The 21,451-nt window shown below is 45.4% G+C and overlaps 1 protein-coding gene across 2 annotated transcripts in view; it reads right to left on the bottom strand.

Moving 5' to 3' along the window:
* Nucleotides 1-682: 682 nt before the first annotated feature.
* RIMKLA (ribosomal modification protein rimK like family member A) overlaps nt 683-21,451 on the bottom strand; it is a 33,774-nt gene continuing 13,005 nt past the window's right edge. Inside the window, exons 2-7 of one of the 2 annotated variants that reach the window (XM_023258566.2) lie at nt 20,086-20,146; nt 19,358-19,487; nt 17,626-17,856; nt 13,469-13,555; nt 7,883-8,086; nt 683-5,169 (exon numbers count right to left, since the gene is read on the bottom strand). In XM_023258566.2, the coding sequence (XP_023114334.2) occupies nt 4,679-5,169; nt 7,883-8,086; nt 13,469-13,555; nt 17,626-17,856; nt 19,358-19,394 (1,050 nt within the window). In that variant the 5' untranslated portion in view covers nt 19,395-19,487; nt 20,086-20,146 and the 3' untranslated portion in view covers nt 683-4,678. The remainder of the gene's footprint in view (nt 5,170-7,882; nt 8,087-13,468; nt 13,556-17,625; nt 17,857-19,357; nt 19,488-20,085; nt 20,147-21,451) is intronic. The other variant, XM_023258565.2, reaches the window with a different exon arrangement.

Below are 21,451 nucleotides of genomic sequence, written 5' to 3'. Positions count from 1 at the left end.
GGAGGCCCATAAAAGCCTCTACAAATCCAAGAAATTCCGCAACGGGGAAACATCAGCCAAACTAGGGCCGAGGGAGCCTTCGGCCAGCTCAGCCGGGACCTTCCCTCTTTCTCTCACGGATGGTGTGGGGCGGGGCTAAATGGTCTTAGCCGGTCTGAAGGCTCGGGCCTTAGGCCAGCTTGCACCATGGAAATCTCATATACACCTCTGGGGCTCTCATTCACAAGCCATCCAAGAGCCGAACGCTTCAGAGCTGGCACATCAACACCACGTTAATCCCGAGCAGAGGCTCAGCAGGAAAAAGGGCAGAGGGTGAGCCCAGGACGGGAGCAAGGGCTAGGCGCCAGGGAAGAACAGAGCCACCTCTGGCAGCATGCTAAACCAGAATGGGGAATCGGACGGCCCGGGTCCCAGCCCTGTGGCTGACTCGCTAAATGATCTCAGCCTCTGGGATTCAGATCCTGCATCTATAAAATGGGGAACTGAACTGGTGTCCAAAGCGCTGTTGTTCCTGTGTCCTCAAATCTGGCTTCATGGGTGACTTTCCCAGTATTGCCTCGAAGCCACAGTGAACCCGAAATGGCACAGTGAGACTACCAGACAGGGTTGGGATGCCGGCACAAGGGCCCAGAAAAGTGCCACACGTGGGCACAGGAACCACACCAGAAAGAAACGGAAGAGCTTGAAGGAAAAAAAATTTCATTTGGAAGGGAGGGCTGCAGCGTCTGACTGTAGGCTTGGAATGGAAGCGTAATATAGTTTTAAGAAAGTATTCAAACAACATATTCCTGAGATGGGGGTTCTCCAGGTAGAAACATTTTAAAGTCATGATCTTGAGTCTCAGAGGCAAAAATAGGACCAGGCTTGCTACTGGGCTGCAGCAACAGATGGAACAACACTAACTTCAGGGACAGGGACAAAGATAACCGTTGTCAGGACTCTTCCCCGAACATCTGCATAGACTTACAGCAAATAGTAGCCTCACCTCCAGGTGCAAAGGAAAGTATTAAGCTGAAGTGCCCTGTTTTACTGCCTTTGGATTCGGTCTGACACGGCTCCTTAGACCCACCTCAGAGAGCTGTGGCTCTAAGCTTGCCTGCACGTGGCATTCTGGTCATTAACTTCCAGAAGGGCCAGCTGTTACTAGGGGGATCCTGGAACCCCCGGTGAGCTGCTTCAATCTCCACTGGATTTGCATCATCTTAGACCAACATTCATCAGGACATAAAGCGCTAGGGGATGTCTCTCCCACTTCCTCAGGGTTCATGAGAATCCGTGCATCTCATTTTCTTTCTACAGAAGAGTTTCAAAGACCCCTACTTCTAATGAATACGTGTGCGTGATTCTTTCCTTAAAACAATCCACAGAAGAGCCACTTCTTCCTCTTTCCCCCTGGAATTCCAAATGATCCAATTTCTTATTTCTTCCCCTGAAATGTCACAAAGTATCCAAGACCTTTCTCCTTCCCTTTCCTCCTTGCCCCACCCCCAACTGTCACAGAATCCCCTCTGAGCTGGGTGCAGGGAGTCTGCAACGGTGACAGTAAGAGCTTAGGATTTTATCGGACTTTAAAGACGTAAAAGGCCCAAACCCACGTTCTGGCAACCCCATGCCCCTCAGCAATCAGACAGATAGCATGAAGACATTTTTCCCAAGTGCAGGATCATATATATTCTGCGTGACTGAGCTATTGGCATTCAAGTTTTGACCAGTTTCAAGATAATGGGAAGACCGTGTACAGACACTGCAATTTATGTTACACAAGGAAGACTGTTAGTTGATATAGAAGAGTCAGGAGTTTCCGGTTATATACGATACATCCAGAAGGCTGTTCGAGTACACGGAGAGCCTTCCTTCTTTCAGGCGGTGAAGCCTCTGAGAAGCTGCATCCTTTTCAGGTTCCCCTGACACTCTTTAATGTGCTGATGCCAAGAATTCGTGGCCTCTTTCTTTCTTAACTCCCTCAGGGGAGGGGTGAGGAGAAACTTATAAAACCAGACGTGGGAGGTATTCTTCTACCACCTCCCACATGATGCAAAGTCTCATTAATTAACTCACGTCAACCTCAAAGCACCCCCAAGAGGTAAACAGAGTAGGCATCTCCCCTATCAGAATGGAAAAATGGAGTCAGACTCCACCTGACTGCACAAGGTTAGTGAGCTATTTAAGGGAGAGCCAAAACCGGGATTTGGCTCTGAGCCCCACGTTCCTTCCAGCAGGTCTGGTCGGCAGGTGTAACAAGTGTGGCCCAGACGCATGACCGAGGCTCACAGGGCCCACGGCCAGTAGGGGAAATCCTGGAGGGGAGCTATGAGTTGGGTGTGACCCAGCTTTCTCTGCTTCTAGGCTGGGCCAAAAAGCAATGGTGCCAATGACTACAGATGTCACTAGCAGCTGGAAGATGAGCCCCCTTTGACAAATCCGGAAGCACCCTCTAGCTGCTCTGCTTAGCACAGGGCCCGCTAGTATCCTTTGAGATAAAGTGGGGAGATTGGGCTTACATTGAACAGTGGGAATGAGTGAATGCAGCTTCCAGAAGGTCATCACTCAGTTCAGATGTTTACGTAGAAAGCATTTGGACAATTCAACAAGAACAGACCTAGAACTGTCCTCCTAAACCCACCCTGAGTGGTAAAGATAAGGTAAATGTCGTAACCTGTATAAAGGTGAAGCGTTATCATTCGTCAACCGTACAATTTACTAGAGTTACAACTGAGTGGCATGCACCCTACGTTGGACTGCATTTAGACTACAATGGTGTAGTGCATTATCTCCATATCATGGAGCCAAACGTTTTTCAGTTGTCTAAGAACTACTTGGTGAGATGTGCTTTTAGCCACAATATTTTAAAAGCCAATTGCTACTTAGATGTGTTGTGAAAAAATGTGACAGTGTTGGCTTTATACACATTTTTACATTTACAGCAGAATAAGTCCAGGAATTTATACACCCAAATGGGTGTTGCTGCCTTCAAACTAGTCACCTTGGGAAGATGGGTGTTTAGTCCAGTGAAGCTGACCTTAAGTCAGACTATTTCTAGAGCCTTCCTTGGAAACTGTCCACTTGTGAGCTTCCTCAGTGTTGGTAGGTCTTTGTCCTTTATGGGTAGATTTATGTTTTGAGGAATGATTTTTTTTTTAAGAGCCAAAGAGCATTAGAAGATAAGTCTGATAAATAAAATGGGTGATGGAGCTTGGGACTACCTCTCGGGAGGGGTGGTGTGAAAAACGAGGTCTCACTGTAAGGCTGGGAGGCCTCTTACCTTGCATGGCTTCACAGATCATTCCAAAGAGGAAGTCTATGTGTTCTTGGCATACGTAACATCACAGCTCCAGAGTATGATCTCTCGGGGAAATAATAGGTTATGGTAACTCTTGAGGGCTTACGTTTTAGTGTATTTGGTTGAAGAGGGAGCCTTGCTCATTCTCATCATACTTCATATGAGCAGAAATGGAAAACTCTATCTCCATGATTTCTCCCAAGGGAAGGATCATCATCTACTGCTTAAAGAGTTAAAATGAAAAGCACTTGGTGTCACGTCTACATTATCCAACACCGTCCTCCCCCAAAATGTGCAACGGGCAATTCCTAATACCTGAGTCTCCCCAGTGTGGAAAAGTGGGTAAGGACAGGTCACTGAAACCTGGATAGGACTAGAAGGTCAAGGGGATTAGAGTGTGTTTCCAATGGCTCAATCTACCCAACAGGCCCACAACACCAACACATACAAGAAAACCTCCTACAGCTAAGCAGTACACAAAGTTTTAGGAGAGAAGAGGGAAAATGATTATCTTCCAGTAGCTTCTATGATAAAAACCCACCGGCTTCTGGATGACAAACGAACAGAGTCCATTGACAAGAAAGTTCATGGTGTTCAATTCTAGTGCACGCATAAGAAATAAAGTGTGTGGCCACTAGCTCGTTGAAGTGCATTTCCAGCTGAGGCCAAAGGCAGCAAAGGTGCAAGAGGCTGCTGGGGCTGGCATTAGTTGAAGCAGGGTCTATAAATTCGGAGCGGCAAAGCAATTTGTAGAAAGCCCCAGTTACGCAGCAGGATATCTGCCAACCAGTGAAGTCAAAGAACGTTCCATCTCGAACTTTCTACAAAGTGCTTCACTGCTAATGAGGAAGCTCCCTAAAACACCATATCCTGAGTGTCAGAGAAATATGGCCAAGATGGTGATTGACGGGGAGCAGAGATCGATCCTCTCATAGCGTTTGGACTGTGTATTCTCCACACATCACACACACACTTAATGAAGAGCACATAACCGCAGTCACATTCGGTCTCTTCTGCACCCGCCTCTGTCCAGTGGGGCTTCTGAGTACAGTATTTCCAGGGGCCGTTCTGAGTTAATGGGCTCTGCTGATCACAGCCAGAAGCAGCAGGACAGAGTCAGCGCCTTAAAAGTCAGCCGTATATCCAAGTGCTCGCAGCAGACATCGGTCTCAAGTTGATCAGTCGGGATGTTGCTCGTGGTGAGTGTCTTTAGGTTAGTCTTTGTAAAAACCACAAAGCTAAGCCGTTTGCTTAAATCATCGTTAGAAAGAATGCTGAGTGCCCAGATGGGATTTCTAGTTTCTGTGCAAGTGAAATCACATTAGTCCAGATTTTATTCACTCAAAACTATAGGGAAGCAGTAGGATTTGGTTTAAATGCTGCCCAAAAAGCAGGAATTCACTTAAGTTTTAATTCTGAAGCAATCCTGTTGTTAATGTTGTAGCCAGGTTCAGGCAGCAGGGGGGGCGGGGCCCCCGCTGTGCTCACTGAGGAATCCCGGATCTCTCCCAGTTCAGGCTCACTCTCACTAGAGGTAGACCCATTGTTGATGGCGTAGACGCTCTCTGCAACTCCCTGAGCTGAAGTGCAGCCATCTGGCTCTTTCTTCTCCCTGGGACTGGACAGTCCCGGGAGGACAGCCATCTTGCCAGTCTGCCTATTGGGCAGCAAGGACATGGTGTAGTCCGCGATGATGCCACCCACATCTAAATTGCATGCCTGGTCGAAGGCTAAGAAGCCGACGTTGGCGTTTGCCTCACACACCACAAAGGAGCCATCGTCCATGATGAGGAGATCAATGCCACAGAAGTCCATGCCCAGGATGTTGGACACCTGAATAGCCAACTGCTTGCCTTGTTCTGTCAGCGGGCACATGACACCCACACCGCCTGTGGGGAAAGCACAGTGACATAATGGTGACATCAGACACCGAGGACACAATAACCCTTCAAAGAAGAGATGGGGAATGCCAAGGAGGGGCAGTGAGACGGGCATTGTCATCACTCACAGAAGGTCTGTTCGGAAATCAGGACACCCTTTGGGAAAACAACAGGGTCATGTCTTATCTAAGAGTTTTTAAAATGTTTATTTCCTCAGACCCACTCATCCTACCACTAAGGAAATAATCTTACATAATGGAAAAAAGCTTTTTGCACAAAATGGATGGTAGAGTTATTTAAAATCCTGGAAAACTGAAACACTTGTACATAGTAGGCACTCACTAAATATTTGTTGATAAATAAATGAAAAGCTACAAAGATCTCCTAATGGAGGAAAGCAGCATATTTTAGAATCATTAATAATAATGCTTGTAGAGAGCTTGTGATCCTTTGGAAAAACACGTGAAAGGACTGAAGACTGTGCAGTATGACCACAAGTGTGCAAAGAGATATTGTTGGTTGGGGCCACCCGGGTGGCTCAGTCAGCTAAGTATCTGACTCTTGGTTTCAGTTCAGGTCATGACCTCAAGGTGAGTTGTAAGAATGAGCCCTATGTCGGGCTCCGTGCTCACAGCACAGAGCCTGCTTGGGATTCTTTCTCTCTCTCCCTCCCTCCCCTGTGCATGCGTGCTCTCTCTCTCTCTCTCTCTCTCTCTCCAAATAAATAAATAAAATAGATGTTGTTGGAAATAATGATAAGAAAATGTTAACAATGGCTGTCTCTAGGGAGTGGGATTAATGATAGACATCTTTTTTCATTTGACTTCGCCATACTTACCAATTTTCTACATCGAGAATGTGTTCCTTTTGTATAGAAAAAACAAAATTAACATTATGTCTTAGGAAGAGGGAGACGGAAAGGCTTATGAGACAAAATCCTATACCAAAGACACATAGAGTCTGACTGCCCTTACGTACCACAAAGCTAAGACCTCAGGTTTAATAGTCTCCCTGGAAAGACTCAAGACTTGTGTTCTCAGGTCCAACAACTAACGCCTTTACCTTAGCACTGTCCCTTCCCCACCTGTTAGGTTATAGAAGGAAAAGGCTATAAAAGAGTTTTAGACTAGCTCAGTAACATGGGTAAATGACAAAACTGTGTGGTTCCTAGTTAAAGAAGGGATTTTGTAAGGTGACTAAAAAAGACAGCATCATCCACGAGGCTCACTGTGGTGGTACCACACACGAAAATGAGATGGGACAGCATGCTGGGTACTTAGCACTGTGTCAGCCTGAGCCTAGCATCTGCCCCCCTCACAGCACTTTATCACAGTGTCTTGCAATGATGTGCTTTCGTGTCTTCTCCTTCATGGCCCCGTAAGCTGTTCCAGAGCAGGGGCTCCCCGGCTGATCGCTATACTCACAGAGTCTGCTTGTGGTGGCTGCTCAACCAGTATTAATGAAGGACCGAATCTGTGTCTCGGCCTCTTTATCCATCACTAGCCTTGGTACACTCACCGGGCCATTTAAGAAATAACCATAGTCGTTTTTTGTTGTTGTTTCTTTCATATTACCAACACACACATTCATTCAATGAGGGTGACGAGAGCTTTCTTTGATGGGGACAAAAATTTACATCCCTCCTGGAACACCTCCATTCACCATAACAGAAAACAAGATTAACAACAGGTTCACGGAGGGCACCTGGGTGGCTCGGTCAGTTAAGCACCCGACTTGGGTTCAAGTCACGATATCACAGTTGGTGAGTTCGAGCCCCGCATCAGGCTCTGTGCTGTCAAGGTGGAACCTGCTTCAGATCCTCGGTCCCCTTCTCTCTCTGTCCCTTCCCCGCTAGCACTTGCACATGCTCGCTCGCTCTCTCTCAAAAGTAAATAAAAACATTAAGAAAAAAACCCCACAAAAAACAATAGGTTCATGGGATGGGGTTATGCGTTTGACCCAAACATAAACTGCAGCTAATAGTATCATACATATAAGAAAAACACAATTTTCGGGGCACCTGGGTGGCTCAGTAGGTTGAGCGTCTGACTTCGGCTCAGGTCATGATCTCACGGTCCGTGAGTTCGAGCCCTGCGTCGGGCTCTGTGCTGACAGCTCGGACCCTGGAGCCCATTTCGGATTCTGTGTCTCCCTCTCTCTCTGCCCCTCCCCTGCTCGTGCTCTGTCTCTCTCTGTCTCAGAAATAAATAAACGTTAAAAAAATTTTTTTAATAAAAAGAAAAACAATTTTCAATTACAATGTAAAAGCAGAATCGCTCTCCTCCTGCCATGCATTAGTGTAGACCCTCATGATTTCTTGCCTGAGCTACTGTAAAATCTTCTGAACTCATCTTCCTGCTTCCTGCCTTATGCCTTCGATCCCTCCCCTACCCAGGATTTTTCTCAAACACGGATCCCCCTGTCACCCCTTACACTAAACCTGACTGAGTCCCAACACTTCCCAGATAGGGTTCAACCTCAGTGTCCTGATACCCCTGGCCTGACCTCTATCACAGCACTTACACCTGTCCGTTCTTCTCCTGGACTGCTCGCTGTGGCAAGGGCTTGTTTCTAACTCTTCTCTGTGATCCTGGCGCCTAGCAGAGCATTTGACAAGATAGGAGGGATCCATCCACATTTACTGAATGGGTGCAAACATCCTAATAAAAATCCCGGTGGCCTCCCGCGACTGACACACTGACTGTGAGCTTTTATACCTTACCGAGAGAGCAGTTGCTTTGCATCCGTCCGTCTGTGGAGCAGCGGAGCATAGAGCCTATCACCCGGCCCCCGACCACCACCACCCGGATGTCTTTGCCATGTGACTCCTTCACATACTTCTGGAACAGGTAGGGCACATCATGGCGGATCAGATGGCAGATGTCTGAGAGGTGATGTTTATCTCTTGCAAGAAAAACAGCTTTTCCTTTAAGAAGAAAGACACAGAGCAAGAGTAGTTACAGAAGCCTCTGAGTCCTGTCCTTGCCCTCCCATCTCCCTGGCCCATACAGTTGTCAATTCTTCCCAAACTTGCCTTACCTTGGCCCCTTCTGTTTCCTGACCAGACTCGAGCTTCTTATCAAATGGCCACTGAACCTTATTTTCTCTAGGTTTTACTCAGGTCCCTCTCCCTCAACAACTCTTTTTTCAAGATGAAACAATAATGTATTCCAGAGACACAGAGAAGAGGCCATCATAGAATCCTAAGGATCTATTCATTTCAGTTCCAAAAGCAGTTAGCATCTCCAATCACCCCAGGATGCTGATTAGGCAGGGTCCATCTCTAACCCCATTTATTTAATCTCCAAAACTTACACTGGGCTCGAGGCACAAGGCAGGTGCCAATCCACGCTTACAGAACACAATTAACTGAACACACTTCAGAGGAATTCCAAGTCTAGGTGGAGAGAGACCCGCAAAAGGTAACTACAACACAGCATGATATAGCGTTAAAAGAGGTCTATGCAAAATGCCATGGGAGTTCAAAGAAGAAGCCACTGACAGACTCCCTCCTCCCTTTTAAACATAGGAAGTTTCTTACTTGGCTATACCTGTTCAATCCTAGATGGAATGATCTATACTCCTGCTGTCTAGGGAAAGCATTCCTTCTTGACTCCCAATTCTTTATTTTCTGCTTGAATCACCACTGCTTTTACAATTATTCGGCACCTGCTTTCCATCTGCATACTAGCCAACAAATCTGAGCAAGAGATTCTGATGTCTGCAAATCTGACATGAGCATACCCAGTCTGAGCCTTCTTGTTAGCAAATATGGGAAAAGAAGACACGGTTTTCCTAGGAGGTGTGTAATCACCTTAAAAGGACTGGGACTCTTCTGAAATCTTAATAAAAAGAGTGATGGATCTCAGGCCCTAGTGGCCTAGGAGACTGAGAAGTAACCTCCAACACACGTCTCCATCACTGCACATTTGGCACCAGGAGATCTGGCAACTGACACTAGATGGCTGGGATTCAATTAGAGGCACTGGGGGTTCCCTGGACATTAGGTAGGATTTTCAGCAGAAATGGGGGCTAGATACAGGGACTTGGTTCCTTGGTTGCTGGCAGGTTCCAGTATGGGGCTTAGCCTGCAGTTAGTTTTTAGGCACAGAGCAAAAAGGGGGAGGGGGTGGGAAAGAGGACTAAGATTAGTTAATCATCTACCATGTACCAAACCCTTTGTTTTTTTTATTATTTCATTTACACTTCATACTAGCCCTATGAAGCCATTAGAACAGGATAGTTATTTTTGTTTTACAGTAGAGGGAAATAAAGGTCTACAAGATTAGTAACTTTCTCAAGGGCACAGCCTGTACCATCCCACTGCCTTCTTCAGATTTATTCCCACATACTAAAGTTTAATAGCTGCTATAATTTGTTTACTCCCAACCCATTTCCCCTAAGATATTATATATTACACTAGCAGGGAACAACCTGAAAATTAAATTAAGAACACAATTCCATAGCATCAAAAGGAACAAACAATTTAGAAATAAACTCAACCAGGGGCGCCTGGGTGGCTCAGTCGGTTAAGCGTCCGACTTCGGCTCAGGTCATGATCTCACGGTCCGTGAGTTCGAGCCCCGCGTCGGGCTCTGTGCTGACAGCTCAGAGCCTGAAGCCTGTTTCGGATTCTGTGTCTCCCTCTCTCTCTGCCCCTCCCCTGTTCATGCTCTGTCTCTCTCTGTCTCAAAAATAAATAAACGTTAAAAAAAAAATTAAAAAAAAAAAACTCAACCAAAAAAGTAGAAGACGTACCCCTGAAAACTATAAAACATTTTTGAGAAAAATTAAAGATCTGAATAAATGGAGAGACATCCCATGTTCAGGGACCAGCGGACTTAATACTGTTATGATGGTAACACTCTTCAAATTGATCTACAGATTCAATGCAGTCCCCACTAAAAGTCCAACTTTTTTTGCAGAAGTTGACAAGCTGATCCTAAAATTCATATGGAAATGCAAGGGATCCCAAATATCCAACACAATCTTGAGGAAAAAAAAAAAGGACAAAGTTGGAGGACCGACACTTCCAAATTGAAAACTTACTACAAAGTTACAGTAATGAAGACAGTGTGGTCTTGCATAAAAAGATATAGGGATCAATAGAGTAGAACTGAGAGCCCACAATGGTCAGGTGATATTTGACAAGAGTTACAAAAGCATCCAATGGGGGAAAGAATAGTCTTCAACAAGTAATACTGGGGAAATTGGATATCCACATGCAAAAGAAGGAAGCTGGACTTCTTTGTCACACCATATACATAATTAGCTCAAAATGGATCAAAGACCCATTTGTAAGAGTGAAAACTATTAAACTCCTGGAAGGAAACACAGGTGTCAATCTGTGTGACCCTGGATTAAGCAACCAGAAAATGACATCTAAAAGCACAAGTCACCCAAGGAAAAAAAAATAAACAAATTGAACTCCATCGAAATCAAAACCTTCTGTGCATTCAAGGACACTATCAAGAAAGTGAAAACGAAAAGCTACAGGGTAGGGAAAAAACCTGTTCCAATTATGTTCGTATGTCATGAACTCTTAACACGGCAATCAAAAGACCACAGTCCAAGTGAAAAGTGAACAAAGGATTTGAACAGACAGTTGTCTGAAGAAGATCTACACACGCCCAACAGGCACATGAAAAGATGTTCAACATCATTAGTCATTAGGGAAATAAAAAGCAAAACCATGATAAGATACCACAAGGGTAAAAACAAATCACATATTTGCTAGCTGCTAAGAGAGTAAATCTTAAAAGTTCTCATCATAAGAAAAAAAGTTCTGTAGCTCTGTATGGTGATGGGCTTACTGTGCCAATCATTTTGCAATATATACAAATATTGAATCATTACATTGCATACCTGAAACTGATATTATGTTGTTTATCCATATCTTAAAAAAACATGTAAAATAAATGAAGTGGGCATCTACATCACTAATGCTTGAAAAAACATGTATTTTGGCTTGTGGCTTGCTTTTATGGTGGAAGTGTGGGGGCTATTTTCTTTATTTGTCAAGGCAAAGAGGACATTCATACATGTATATTCTAAGAGTTAAACCTGCTCACTTTTCAGGTTGCAAGCTTTCAAATTAATATATACAATCAAAAAGTTTTATTTACTACTCCCCCCCAAAAAATCAATCAATAAATCAATCAACTAATCATGAATGAATGAATAAAACAAGGGTTGAGGAGGATGTGGAGAAATTAGAACCCTCATACACCGCTGGTAGGAATGCAAAATGGCATAACCAATGTGGGAAACAGTTTGGCAGTTCCTTTAAGGTGAAACATGGAGTTACCATACTGGCCCAGCAATTCCGTGCTTAGGCAGATACCCAAGAGAAATGAAAGCATACGTTCACATAGAAACTTACACACATGTCTATCGCAGCATTATATACAATAGCCACAAAGTGGAAACAACTCAAATGTCCATCAACTGGCGAACAGATAAACAAAATGTGGTCTATCCATACAACAGAGTATTACTGAGGGACAAAGTACTATTCCACGCTATAACATGGGTGACCCATGAAAACATCATGCTAGGTCAAAGAAACCAGACACAAAAGACCACATAGGGTGTGATCCCATTGATATGAAATGTTCGAAACAGGCAAATCTATAGAAACAACAAGTAGATTAGTGGTTGCCAGGGACGAGGGGAAGGGCAATTGCAATTGACCCCTAATAGATACAGGGTTTTTTTCTGGGATGGAAATGTTCTGAAATTAGATAGTGGCTATGGTTGTACACAACAGTGAATGTACTAAAATCCACTAAATTGTACACTTAAAAAATGGTGAACTCTTTGTTATGTGAATTACATCTCAATTTTTGAAACGTTTGACAATACGATGTATTTTATTTAATTTCTGCTTATTGTCTTTCTTACCTTTCTACAATATGAGCTCCCTCAGGACAGGAATTTTTGTTTTGTTCCTTTCTGTATCCCCAGAGGCTAGAACAGTCCCTGGCAGTCTGCAGGCTAATAATATTAGTTGAATTTTAAATTCTGTATATTTTAGCACAAAAGAAATGGGATGTTGAACTTCAGGACTGTAGCATATCTAAATAGCACTGAGGGCCCCACTCTGCCCCCCAAACTCATTCTTCTTTCTCCTCGACAGTGTCCTTGGTTCCCATGAGTTGCTTTGCTCACATCTACTTCTGTTTTTTCACTTCCTTCCTCCAATTCGAATTGCACACTCCAGCCTGAGTCTCCTCCCCCGCCAGCAAAGCCCACCCTGCTCGTGGCAGAGCTGGTCCCCCTCTGTTGGGTACAAGCGGGTGCTGGATGAGCCTGCCACAGCGGCCATCACCCTGCAAGGCCACCAACTCTACTCTCTACACACTGGAGCTCCCTGACAGCAGTGACTGCGTCCAGTTCATTTCACCGCCCGGTCCCTACATCCCAGGAACTGCTCAGGACATGTCTGTTCACGGTGCCTCCACTCGCTGCAGATGCCCTGAGCAGTTAAGTATGCCATCTGGGTTGCATCAGGGGGTACCTGCTCACCTGCTGTACCAGTCCCTGCTATGCACGGAGCGCCGGTGCAGGACTCTGGGACAGAGATGCATGGGACTGAGTTCCCAACCCTGAGCAGCTCACAGCCAATGAGGGGGAAAAGGCACATACACCCGTATCTGTCATAAAGCGCAGTACCGTTAGAGGCACGGTCAACGTGCTACAGAAACATGAAAGAAGAGCAGTTAATTCTGCTTGGCAGACAGGCAGGGAGACTGGGGGTGTGGAGGGGAAAGAGACAATAGCCAGGGCTGGCCTTTACAGGTGGCATCCCTAGGTGCCAGAGGAAGATGGCATTTCCAGCAAAGGAAAGAGAAGACAGTGCACGGTCCAGCTGGTGAATGAAAAGTCTGCAGTGGACTATGAGGGTTCACGGGGCCAGAGAAGGCTACAAAGGAAGGCTGAAGCTTCAGGGCCTTCGGAGCTACAGAGTGGAATATGGGCTTTGCCTAACAGGCAACAGGGCTCTCGGGAGGGCTTTTTAGCAAGGGAGTGACAAGAACAGAGGTTTCAGAGAAATCACTTCCAAGGAAGAGAGGACACACGGGCGCTGAAGTCAGAGAGACCAGTCAGAGTCCAGGGGATGGATGAGAAGGGTCTGACCAAGCAAGGACGGTGGGGACAGAGAGGAGGGGACAGAGGAAGGACTACACTGTGAGCCCCTTGAGGGGACACTCTGCTTCTCTAAACCAGCGCTTCCGCGATACCCAATGAGGGTCTTGCCCTTGCAGAGGTGCGGCCCTAACGGAAGTCCAGGAGGAGCAGCACTGACCCCGGTGTCCTCGTGTGCTCTTCACCACGACCGGGTAGCCCAGGGGCTCAGCCTCATCGATCATTTTGGAAAAGTCATCATGCCCACCTGCCAAGAAAAGGTAAACATCAGTGAAGGTAAGGCTGATGGTCGGGAGTGGTCAGCCCCGCAGTGCCCCTTCTGTAGGATGTCTTTCAAGGCCTCGTGTTCCTGATTAAAGCAATTCGAACCCATTCCATCTGACAGACATGCATGGGGCACCTATACTATATGCAGGAGTAGAGACACAAGGAAACTGGAGCGCCTCAAGTATTTCAGTGTGGCAAAGGCTGCACCTGCTTTAGTTCATGCGATCCTCCTAACAATCCCATAGGCAGGGCAGGTATCTTTCCCTTTAAAATGGCTGTGGCAGGGGGCACCTGGCGGGCTTAGTAGGTTAAGCAGCCAACTTTGGCTCAGGTCATGACCTCACGGTTCGTAGGTTCGAGCCCCGCGTCAGGCTCCGTGCTGACAGCTCAGAACATGGAGCCTGCCTCAGATTCTGTGTCTCTCTCTCTTTCTGCCCCTCCCCCGCACATGCTCCCTCTCTCTCTCTCTCTCTCTCTCAAAAATAAACATAAAAAAAAAAAAATGACTGTGGTAGGTAGAACTCTGAAATGGCCCTAAGATTCCCACACTCTGGTTTACACGCCCTGTATAATCCCCTCTCTTGGGTATGGGAGGGACCAGTGAATATGATGGGATATTCCTGTGACTAGGTTAATAGTCTACTTTGAGTTGATAAAGAGGGGGAAGATTCATGGTGGGCCTGACATAATCAAGTGAGTCCTTTAAGGAAAGGTGAAAAGTCAGAGAGACTCTCCTGCTGGCCTTGAAGGAGCACATTGTCCTTGGCCATTGTCAAGAAGGCCATGTGACAGGGACAGCAGTCAGCTTCTAAAAGCTGAGAATAGCCCTCAGCTGATAACCAGCAAGAAAGTAGTAGACACCTCTGTCCTACAACTGCAAGGAACTAAATGCCAACAACTAGTGAGCCTGGAAGACCCCAGACCCCAGATGAGACCACAGCCCAGCTGTCCCTTGATTCCAGTCTGGTGAGGCCTGAGCAAGAACCCAGCTATGCTGTGGCTTGACTTCTGACCTACAGAAACTGTGAGATAATAAATGGATGTCTCCCTCTCTCTCTCTCTTTTTTTTTTTTTTAGAGAGAGGCTGCGTGAGCAGGGGGCAGGGCAAAGGAAGACAAAGAATCTCAAGCAGGCTCCAAGCCCAGGGCAGAGCCCCACGTGAGGCCCAATCTCACAACCCTGAGATCATGACCTGAGCCAAAATCAAGAGTCGGGTGCTCAACTCACCAGGTGCTCCTAGACAGGTGTTATTTTAAGCTGCTAAGTTTTTAGTACTTTGTGGTACAACAATAGAAAGCCGATGCCCAAAGAAACTAAGCCTGGGGATTTGTCTCACCAGTTAAGGCATGACTCAAAAGCCTGAATTACCTCCACTATACGCTAATTCTTAATTTTAAAAATATGAATAATAATGTATATTAAAATCTTTCTAAATTGTTTCATAAGCATCCTTGATTTTCTATACATTCGCCTCTCTGGGGGACAGTAGTCTGCCTGCCACAGGTGGTATTATAGTTCATCAATTTTTGCAAAGCAAAATACCCTGGCATACTAATAAGATCTGCCTTGTTTACAAAAGGGTTAATGATTAAAACAAAACCATGGTGAGGCCGTGTAGGTAATCAGGAACATCCTCACGAAGAGTACACTTTATTAGAAAGGAACTCCCGCAGACAGTCTCTCTCCTGCCCGCCGCTCCCTTGCAGTGTATTTAATAAATTTCTATCTCCTTAAAAAAAAAAAAAAAGGGATATCCCAACTTCCTGACATCCCTTGACATATCTAACTCGTCTCTAGCTATGCTTTTTCCTTCCCGTATACAACAGTAAAAGAGGGGTCCTTCTTATCCAAGGCCATCCCTGCACCTGTGCTTTAGACCCCTCTCCCTCTCACCTCCTCGGAGCTCTTGCGCTATTAAGTGTGCTCTCTCTGACGGGCCTTCAGCCTCCCCGTTCCGAGTTCTGTCGCCATTTTAAACATGCCCAGTTCTCTCCCATCTTCAACAAAATCGCCATTCTTGCTCCTGTATCATCCCTTAACTACCATCAGCTACTGAGATGGGTTTTCATCTTCTCACTTCTCATTCATTCCCTCATCCTTGACCCTTGATGGGCTTTTCTCCCCATCACTTACCCAACACACCTGTCCTTTCAGAACCAAACAACACTCATCCTTTCTGGAATGTTCTTTCCTCTGGCATCTGGCATCTCTCCCTTCCCTCCTCACCTCTCCAAATGCTCCTGCTTGGTCTCCTGTATGTGTTCCTCTTCCTTTACCCATTTTCTAAAGGGTTCCCTCTTGAACCCTCTCTTACTAAATTTTATTTTTTATTGTGGTTAAATATACATAAAATGTTAACCATTTTAATGTAGAGTTCAGCACTCTCTTCATTCTATACGTTCTCCCTGAAGCAATCTCATCCATTCTTGTGACTTCACTTAACCTAATGAAGGTTTCCAAATCCGCTTCCCTAAATTACACCTCTCTCAGGAGCTCCAGATCCATTTATCTCCTGCCTACTGAGTATTCTTACTTGCTCATACTATAGACGCCTCAAAAAGAATGTGTCCCAAACTGAAATCATCTCTGCCCGATAACCCCTCACCACCCCACCCCTGCCCCCCACCAACCTGTTTCTCCTCCCTGGTGTTTCTAGTTGCAGTGAATGTTTGCTTTCACATCTGGTTGCCCAAACCAGAAACCAGAGTCACTCTGGAGTCCTCTGTATATTCTTCACATCCAACCAGTCATCATGGCCTGTTATTTTGATCTCTTTCATAATTTCTGAATCTGTTCACATATCTTCATTCTTACTATGGCTACCTTAGTTTAGATCATCACTGCTCACTTGGACGGATGGATGGACAGACAGATAGACTGATTTTTAAGTTGGCTTCACATCCAGTATGGAGCCCATTGTGGGGCTTGAACTCATGACCCTGGGCTCAAGATGTGAGCTGAGATCCAAGTCAGACACTTAACCAACTGAGCCACCCAGGTGCCCCTCACTTTGACAGTTTAAAAACCCTACTGCCACCTTGTCTCTACTCTGCCCCTGTCTGATTCCTTCTTCATACTTTAGCCAAAGTATGAAGTCCTAAAGTCTGATTGGGCCACCTCCTTGATTAACACCTTCTAGTAACTTCCTATTAGTCTTAGGATTCACCCTACTCCACTTCCCATGCCGTTTATTTTTTTTAATGTTTATTTATTTTTGAGAGTGAGACAGACAGACAGACAGATGGACGAAGTGTGAGCGGGAGAGGGGCAGAGAGAGAGGGAGACATAGAATCTGAAGCAGGCTCCAGGCTCTGAGCTGTCAGCACAGAGCCCGACGCGGGGCTTGAACTCACGGACCATGAGATCATGACCTGAGCCGAAGTCAGACACCTAACTGACTGAGCCATCCAGGCGCCCCCTACTCGTTCTAGTTTAAATCTCAATTCCATCACCTTTATGTTCTACATAATCTGTTATGTTATGTACCACCCATCCGTCATGTTCTCGCTTGCCTCCAGGCTGATCTATATTCTGTTCTCTGTGTAGGGAACCCCCTTGTCCCCAGTGCTTTAGCTGGATAACTTCAGCTTAGTTCAGACATTCTCTCTTTCAGCAAGCCTTCTTCGACATCTAAACTGCATGCGGAGCCTTCCTGCGTGTCCCGTACCACCTTGCCCTGGCTCTTACCATGGCACTTGTTACACTGCCCTGACCCGGCCAGTTTACTTGCCGTGCTCCACCTCTGGTGAACTGGGAACGCCTTCCGGGCAGGACTCTGTCTCACTTGCTGCTATAGCCCAGTACCTAGCATGGGGGTTGGCACATAGTGCGTACCAGATGCATGTAGAATGAGTGAATCACAGACAGAAAGAAGCGAAGGCATTTCATGAAGACAGAGGGAGCGGCCATGTGAAAAACTCAAGATGTTGAACCACCTAAGAGGAACAGATTCACACTGAAAACCAAGATGCTGGAGCGCTTCTGGGCAAAAAAAAAACATAGAGATGTAGGTGATGTGGAAAGCTAGGTTCCAATCCCAAGGACACTCACCATAGGAGAAGGTGTCTGGCATAGGAACCCCATGTCCAGCCAGCTCTTGGAAAGTCCAGAACTTGTTGACACAGTTTAAAATGCTCTGTGGGCGGTTGACCAGGCGGCAGCCCAGCTTCTCCAGGTGGCGCAGGACGGTGATGTCGCTGTCTGACTGCACTGAGGGTGTGGGCACCCGCACGAGCACCACGTCTGGGAAAGTGGTAAGTGCCTTCTGGTTCAGCTGAAGACCTGCAATCGAAGGGCCAGCGTGAGTTCTATGCTTGCCACGGTCTGGTCCCACCAGAAGACCTGGTTCTGACAGACTCAAGGCTCAACCCAGCAGGGAGACAGCCTTGAAAATGGCACTTGGATATCCTGTAGTAACAAGAAAGCTACAGTCAACCCCGCACTCCACACAAATGGGCAGAGCATGATCATGAGGAAACACAAAAGAATGAAGAGGAAACAAAAAAAGAAAGAAAGAAAAGAAAAGCAGCATATCAAGAATAATCCAAGTTAGAAGAATCCACAGGAGATTTACATAGTCCAGCATCTTCCTTCGATGGAGCACTAGTATTACTCAAAGTGTAGTGTCTTTCAAGGCTGGAGACGAAATAAAAAGGAAGCAGTGCAGCTCACTTAAGGAATCCTTACTAGTCTTTTATGACTTAACCTTGAAAAGTCTATCTGGAGGGGCACCTGGATGGCTCAGTCAGGGAGCAGGTGACTCTTGATCTTGGGGTTGTGAGCTCCAGCCCCGCACTGGGCATAGAGATTACTTAAAAAAAAAAAAGATAAAAATATGTCTGGAATATTATATAACCATTTAAATGATTTTTATGAATGTAATAAATGCAAAAATGCCAATGTTAAGTGGAAAAAAACAGGACACAAAATTATAAATACAAGTTAGAAAAGACTAGAAGGAAATATACCAACATTTTAACAATGGGTAATGGGATTATAGGTAATTTCCTATTTTCTACTTATCTGTATTTTCCAAGATGTCTCCAAGTGCATATTCTCCTTATAACAACAAAACTCTTAAAAAAATATCAATCTGCTAAAAATCAATTCAATATTAAACAAAATCAGAATGCATCTGAAGAGAGCTGGTCCACACAGCATAAGGGCACGGGCAAACTGGGAGTATCAGCTTGGAGTGAAGACCCAAGAGGATCAGCAGTTCAGTCTTCATGGATCTGCAGGGCTTTCATGCAGAAGACATAATTTGGTTTGTCTTCTCTAGCCCCAAGAGATAGAGCTATCCATGAGCATTATTTCGTCTGTCTGTTCACTCCTGTATCCTCAGCCCTTAGAACAGTGCCTGGTGCATGATAGGCACTTGATGGTTGCTGAATTGTTGAGAGGCCCCAGGGAAATAGGTTTGGAACCACAGAGGCAGGAAATGGGATGGGTAGGGCAATGAGGAGTGAGTTCAGGGAATTACTTGGTCAGCCTTCGTGAACCTTAAAGGAGTCTCTACCAGGCTCTAAAGAAAATCTAAACACAGTGTTTAAATCTAAAATTTAAACAGTGTCAGAACCATCTTATAGGCTTTAACCCAAGTGCCTTCTATTTCATAAGTGACACGCTATACAACCACAGAATTTGGAGAACACAAAAGATGCTCATGAAATCACTATTTCTCCACTGGGGGGGATGAAGAATCTCAATACAAAAACTCAGAGCAAAACAAAAGTAAACAAGCAAAGAAACCAAAACCACAAAACGACTACATGGATCTAACCTGCATAGTTTCCCCCGTGTTCTAGAAGATGTTTCATCAATGCAACAAAAGGGGGTCGGCGTAATCACGGAGATAAATTGTTTTTAGTACTTCTGCGGATAGCGTGAACCCAAGGAACTAGAACAGAATTCTCAGGGGTGATTTATAAAGAGCATTTAGGTTATCTTCCCTTTGCCGTCAGAAAACAGTATCATTTATACAGGCTTTTTCCTTTTGCCACTTACAGCCATTGGGGAAAATAACATAAAAGGAGAAGAAGAAAAAAAAAAAAGAGCAAACCCCGTATAGCATCCTCAAAACTGATAGAAGAAAGAAAGAAAAGTATTCATGTTGCTGAAAATGGGGAGTAAACACGCAGGGCAAAAGCAACAGCCTGAGACGACACCACACGAGGAGCTAATATGAGCAAAAATGCTTTGAAAACCATATAGTGCCATACACACGTGAGGCGCTGGCATCATCACTGCACATTCGATGAAGCCAGCGAGGACAACTTATGCAGCTTCGTGCCCGCTGGGGAGGAAAATGGCTTTGCAACAGAAAAGTGACCTAGAGAAACGAGAAGCAGCAGAACCGTCTGGCTTTTAAATCCCAACACGAGGCCACACATGAACAGTGAAGCTTCTAAATGGGAAGAAAAGAATTCAATCGTTTCTGGAAATATCAACCACACGTGGACGGAGACAGCGCGGCCTCAAGCAGAGTCACGTACACCTAGGAAATCTTACCAGAACTTCATCTCTCTTCCCCAAAGGTAAATCTTTGGGCCTGGCTCATTCCAACTGGAGCCTTCAATAAATGAAGAATGGAAGGGGGTTAAGTGTAGCCGAAAAGACTCTACCAAGCAGTTAGACAGGTGTGGTCTCTGGCCATGCCTGCTTCCAGCTCTGTGCCGAGAGGGGTGGGACAGGTTAAGGAATTACATGTGCACGCCCAGCTCCGCCTCCGCCCACGTCCACAGCTCCAGCGATTCTTGCTGTGGGCATCTTCCCTTGCCCCGGTCATTCCTGTTCTCTTTGCCGTCTAAACCTAAAGAAATCGTCGGTTCTAGAAGTAGTAGACAAGAGGCTGCTGCTGGCCCGTGGCTTCACTGCGAACGGCAGTTCCACACGGCCGTGGCCAAGAACAACCTGAGTTTAAGGCTGGCTCTTGGCAAACCTGCTGCTGAACTCTGAGGCCTTGAATCACTCAGAAATGGCTTCCCCTCTCCTCATTCAAATATCTGCTCTCAGGAAAGGAACTGATACACTTAATACAGGATGCAGCCTAAATGTGTCACCTTTCCCAGAGTCCTTAACATTTCCACTGCAATCCAAAGGCCTCAGGCCAAGGGAATAAAGAGCTGATGCAGGACATCAGGGAGGGCAGGGCTCTGCTTGGTGGCCTGTAGATAGACGGAAAGCGCTCAGCAATGAGAGGCTCGTGCCCTCAAATAACAAATAACAAGGGATTTCATGTGACTAAGTGCCCCAGTGCTTTTGGGCATCACCTTGACTTGGGTGACAGGGCAGGAGGAAGGGAGCAGAGCTGTTTCTGGAATATTCAGACTCTCCCAGACTCCTACATTGGGCTTGAAATTTACTGTTCAGCCTCAAACCACTTTTTTTTTTTTTAACTATATCATTCTGTCCCCAAACAGGTCAGTAAGACAGTGAAAAAGATCAGACCCCAAACTAGTTAGTACAGTGGCCAACAGCCAATCTGATCTAAATCAACCATTTAAAGCCATAACAATGTTTTCTTCATATTACTTCTAAAAAGAATAATCTACTTTCATGGGTTATTATATTCTGATTTCCTTTTGAAGTCTGTTATTTACATTCAGAAATATTTTACTGCATTAAAAACAGGATAGAAAAATGGGATAACTTTTTCCAAAGAACCGAGCCTGCTTTTTTCTAACTCACATATCAGGTTCAATTAAGTTAATCAAAACTAGACTTTTGCATTTATATGTACAACAGCAAAGACATGTACTTTATAATACAGAGAAATCGGTTTAGAAAGAAGCAAATCATTCTTGGAAAGTAGAGCTCTAAATATTAAAAACCATTCTCAACCATTCACATCAATAGAGGGAAACAGAAGCACAGA

This window comes from Felis catus, chromosome C1 (genome assembly GCF_018350175.1).
Source record: "Felis catus isolate Fca126 chromosome C1, F.catus_Fca126_mat1.0, whole genome shotgun sequence".
NCBI classification, from domain to species: domain Eukaryota; kingdom Metazoa; phylum Chordata; class Mammalia; order Carnivora; family Felidae; genus Felis; species Felis catus.
The sequence above is the reverse complement of the archived record's forward strand: the minus strand, read 5'-3'. Positions and strand labels throughout refer to the sequence as shown.